We start from the raw sequence: 5,000 nt of genomic DNA, 5'->3' as shown, positions 1-5,000 counted from the left end.
GGTGTTGACGCCAGTATTGAATGGTGATGGTGCACAGAGGAATTCTTGATTTTCAGCAACTCCACATGTGCAGAGGAGTTTGTGTGCGACTCTGACGTAATCCCCCATCCACTCCTTCATTCAGCTAATCTCAGCGTGCCAATTCACGCCTCGCCATTCATCCACTCTACAAATCCATCCATCCAGCAATCTATTCACCCATTCCTGTTTCTACTCATCCATCCATTCTTTCATCAATCTATTTATGCATCTTTGCTCTCACCCATTCATCCATCTAGCCATCTACCCCTCCGATGTTCATTCATCCATTTGTCCCTGCCTTCTCGTATCTACATTTTCACCCATTCAGTCATTTGTCAACACGTCCATGGCTGCTCACCTTCAGTGGTGTTGGACAGTAGTCTCTGGCAGAGCCCCTCTGTGTCTCCGTAGTTTTCCTGGACCTTCTGCAGGGCATCGGTCCCTCTGAGCTCCATCAGCTCCCTGAGCTCCTCCACCGTGACCCCAAAGTCTCCCCCGGCATTGCTGCCATCTGCCCTTCCTCCTCCTCCGCCGCCCCGAGTCCCTTTGGGATAAAACTCCACTGCGCTGTTTGCCATTTCACCCATCGTGGCCGTTGTGGACATGTCAGTAAGGGTTTCTTCTGTTTTGGTCCTCCTTTTTCTCTCCGTAGTCTGTCCTCAACTCAGTTCCACTTTCGTTTGGTTGGTGGAGGGGTGTTCATGTGCTCAACAGTCAGAATCTTGGTTCTGCCTCAGTAACCTACTTTAAAATGTGTAGTCACAACGATACGCCCAAACCCTTCTCTAAATTTATTTAACGACAATGAAGTAGCAGTGTTTTTTTTATTTTTGACTCCTTGCTATCTTGGCCTAGCCTCCCACTGCTCCTTTAATTCTCCATAACAGGAGGAGGAGGCTGAGGGGGATGAAGGGCCGCGAGCAGGGGCACCTCAGAAGCGTGATGTCTGAATGAATCCAGCTTTCTTTTCCTATGTCTCCTCTGCGACTCCACTCTTTCTTCGTTTCAGTCCCCCTCCCTCCAGGGTCACGGCCAGTCCATGGACAGACGGACGGGCTGACGGACTTACAGACAGGGGTGGGGGTTGGGGGGTTGATGGACGGATGGAGAGAGGGGTGAGCGAGGCAAAGGCCGCTGATAAATCAGAGACAGTAAGTGGATCCAGTTGAGAGGTAGCTACTGCTGCACCACCAGGACCTAGGAGAGTGCAAGGAAGAGATAAAACATTACCACTCTGCTCTATTGATCTCACTCACTGTCATTACATCAAATCATTTTTGAGGCACAGACGAGGCATACTGCAACTGGACTCACGTGGGAAACTACAGTGGCTAAAAGTCCACCATGAATTCATCTTGACATAATGAATACCAAAGGATGCCTTGAAGTACAGTCATGTCTGAAAATTGGCACAAACATTTGACATCTGTAAATGTAAGATCCTTACTGGCTCGGTTAGCACATTTTAACCTTTGAACCATTTCTCACATGTTCAGTTATGCAAACACCCATGTCTCACTTCATGAGATGTTCAAAACCTGCTTTAATTGATTTTTGGCCACTTGGGGGCAGTAAACACAACGGTCAAATATCATTGCCTTAAGTGGATATGGCTAACGTGTTTGTGGACAGTAGTTTATTTACACATCCAGCTGACACTGAGCAACATTAGTTGGAGTTGTGCTTTTGGCCAAGTGACAGCGGTAAGTCCTGTATTCACTCCACCACCTCCTGAGACAAACATCTGGCTCTTTAGCTGCTGAATGCTCCACTATGTCCACCAGCACGTCACTAACATACATCAGGTTGTTGTTTTTTTTTGCCTTTTTGACCGATAAAAGCTGCCTGTTCCATTGGCAAACTTCCCCAGTGAAAGCAGATCGGACCAAAACTGGTAAGTTGCAAGATGTGTAAACAAAACAATGAATTAAAAGACAAGTGAAATGCTCCAAAGTTTCTAATGCGGATTCGGCCTTGGAATCAGAATCGTTACACCCCTGATTGTAAGTTTGAAAACACTGATGATTGCAGCTTTAACAAACAAAAAAAATAGATGAGGTTTGCATCATTACATTCCACTACACCTGAATGTTGCTTTTGCTTTCCTCCACTAGGAATGAAACAGAATAATGGTGGTATTTATTAACGGGGTGTCATCTCTTAAGTGAACTGTTGCAGGATGGCTTATAATTGTCCCAAAAAAATTGCAGCCAATGTAATGTAATAAAGGAACGTGTCAACCAGGGCAAGAGTTTTTAACAGTGGTGGAGAACAATGGAGCGCTTTGGCACAATACGTGTTGCCTTTAGGCTTTTCGTGGGATTTGTTGATAATGAGAAAAATAAAGATTAGAACCTGTCCCTTTCTGTTAACTCAGTTGACTATTAACTTCTGTCCAATAAGAAGCTTCTGAGACCTGATAGAGGTACGTTTCCTTGAACTGAGCTGCTTCCGTTGAATCATTTCAGTAATTTCATTTCAGAATCTCTGATTCACAGAAATCAGACACAGTGAGCGCACGGTACGACCTAGCGGTACAGCCGCTTGCCGTCATCAGCCACACTGACCGAGACGGAGCCTCATCCCACACAAGCAATTAGCGTCGGCTGTGACTGAACACTCTCAGCATCACACGTGACACAACATATTCAGATTTCCCTATCAGGGTATTTTGTGTGAGGATGAACATCAAGAAAGAACAGAACTGGAGCTCATCGTGATTTTCTATTCTCCCCCCTCCTCTCCACTCTTCGCCCTCCCTCAGCTCCCTCTGCCCCTTTGCATCTCCTCCCTCCCTGCTTCCTCTCTGCCCCGCCATGCCGCTCTCCTGACTGAGAGTGTTAGTTTATGACTGAGTCACCCTGCTCGGCCTTTGAAGCTCCCTCTCGCTCTCCATCTTTTCTTATTTGCCGGCTCTTCCATCTATTCATCTGTCGATCTACAGTGTGTAGGTTCGCTTTTCGTTTTTTTTTTTTTTGTATGCCTTGTCTTGTCTTGTGGTGTCTCGTAATTATTTTACAACCCCCCCCCCTTCTGACTCCCTCATTTGGTTGCTCTCCCTGTCTATCTGCTCCCCGCTACTGCAATCATTTATTTACTCCGCCAGTTGCATATTTTCATCCTCTTACTCACTGATTCTGTCTGATTTTATATTGCTCACACAAGAAATCGCTCTTCTGTTCAGCCTTCCAACCGCTGCAACTAACTCTGACGATGTCTTTTTCTGTTTAGCGTAGAGCTTAGATGAAGATGGTGCACATGTGTATATATGTGTGCCCATGTGAGCCAACATTACATAAAAAGGAAAAAGAAAACACTTTGTTAGTCAATGTGTCACGCATTCCTAACTCTTACACACACGCTCAAAAATACCGTCCACTTTAGCCACAAGATGCTGGCATCATGAATGTACAGTAAACATACAAAGACACTAACACTCATGCCCAGAGACATCACTTGCATGATCTCTGTAATGTCACACACGCGCACACAAATGTATCATACACCACCGCTCTTTCAAAATGGGAGTAAGAGAGTGATTGAGAGGGGGCTGTCCGAGCTGAAAATGTGTTTGTACATGAAAAGAGTCAGACAAAAGGTCAGCACGACCCTCAGCAGCCTGCCCATTTATCGTGAATATTTCCCTGCTTCTCCGCACACCATCCCTCAGAGGGTCGGAGCAATTTGATTTCTTCTTTTCCGAGAGAAAGTGGCCACAGTTTTCCTTGAGGGTATTTTCTCTTTATCACAGCAGCAATAGGGTTGAGAGAAGTAAAGAGAGGGGAAGACACAGGAGGGAAGCTCCTCACGGGATTTGATTGGAGGCCAGAAGGGCCGTGTACACTTTGTGACTGTTTGTGTGTGTGTGTGTGTGTTTGTGTGCGTGCGTGCGTGTGTGTGTGTGTGTGTGTTTGTGTGTTTGTGTGTGTGTGTGTGTGTGTGTGTGTATGTGGATGGCGCAACCCAGAGTACATATGTGCAAAACCTAAGCACAGGTGACAACACATACCTGTGTGCACTCATGTTCCAGTCAGTACTTCTTGTGCACAGTAAGTGACATGCTAGGTGAGTGTCTTCACATTACTGCCTTCTCTCTCCCTCTGTGTGCGCGCGTGTGTGCGCACTTGTCAGTAGCTCATCTCCCCGCCTACAGTGGCCAGCCCGCGGTCCACCTGTGCAACTGCAGTCCTACTTTCTGACAGGCAACTGAAGGGTCACCTCTGGCGGGGTGCTTGTATCTGGGCTGCCGCCCGCCGTCGCTGGCCTGGCGCCAGGCACACACTTCTGTAATGCCCGGTGGGAATAGCACACTTAGAATTCGACACAGTCAGTGGCTGGAGCCATTAAAAGGTGGGCCGCCAACAGGCCACAGATATCTGCATTACTGATAGAGCACATTAAAGGCAGCTGGAGGATGCTGAAGACGATGATGATGGCAAAAAAATTGACGGTATGTGGTGGGCACGTGTTGAGACAGAAGAAAGAAAGAAAGAAAGACATTCCAAATTAAGTGTAGCACATGAGCTGCATCTCCTAAAGCTCATCACACACAAACGCATGCATGCACACACGCATGCACACACGCACGCGCACGCACACACACACACACACACACACACACACACACTCATTTCAGCTGGCAGTTGACTGTGCACTTCATTGCAGGAATGGCCCCATGCAACAGTGTTGCTCACGCAAAACGACCTTTCCTGGTCACCTTCAGACGTGCCTAAGCTTCCCCCCTGTTCATGCTCAACGCAGAAATGGCAACAGGAGTAAGTTGTGATTGAAGCTGACAGGATGCACTGTAGGCCTGCCAAAAAAAAAAAGAGAGAGTGTGTGTGTGTGTGTGTGTGTGTGTGTGTGTGTGTGTGTGTGTAGCCTATGGTGCGCCACTCGCATACCCTATATGTCCCTCCGCAAGGTTACCGGCCTGGCCACCGCCGGCCCGCTCTGCTCAGCTCATCCCCAGCCTGCGC

General features: G+C 47.5%; 1 protein-coding gene across 4 annotated transcripts in view; it reads right to left on the bottom strand.

Moving 5' to 3' along the window:
* atp2b3b (ATPase plasma membrane Ca2+ transporting 3b) overlaps positions 1-5,000 on the bottom strand; it is a 46,852-nt gene that overhangs the window by 40,996 nt on the left and 856 nt on the right. For all 4 annotated transcript variants that reach the window (XM_047330926.1, XM_035644569.2, XM_035644570.2 and 1 more), the window contains exon 2: positions 380-1,218. In XM_047330926.1, coding sequence (XP_047186882.1) covers positions 380-626 — 247 coding nt within the window. In that variant the 5' untranslated portion in view covers positions 627-1,218. The remainder of the gene's footprint in view (positions 1-379; positions 1,219-5,000) is intronic.

This window comes from Scophthalmus maximus, chromosome 3 (genome assembly GCF_022379125.1).
Source record: "Scophthalmus maximus strain ysfricsl-2021 chromosome 3, ASM2237912v1, whole genome shotgun sequence".
In the NCBI taxonomy this organism is placed as follows: Eukaryota; Metazoa; Chordata; class Actinopteri; order Pleuronectiformes; family Scophthalmidae; genus Scophthalmus; species Scophthalmus maximus.
The sequence above is the reverse complement of the archived record's forward strand: the minus strand, read 5'-3'. Positions and strand labels throughout refer to the sequence as shown.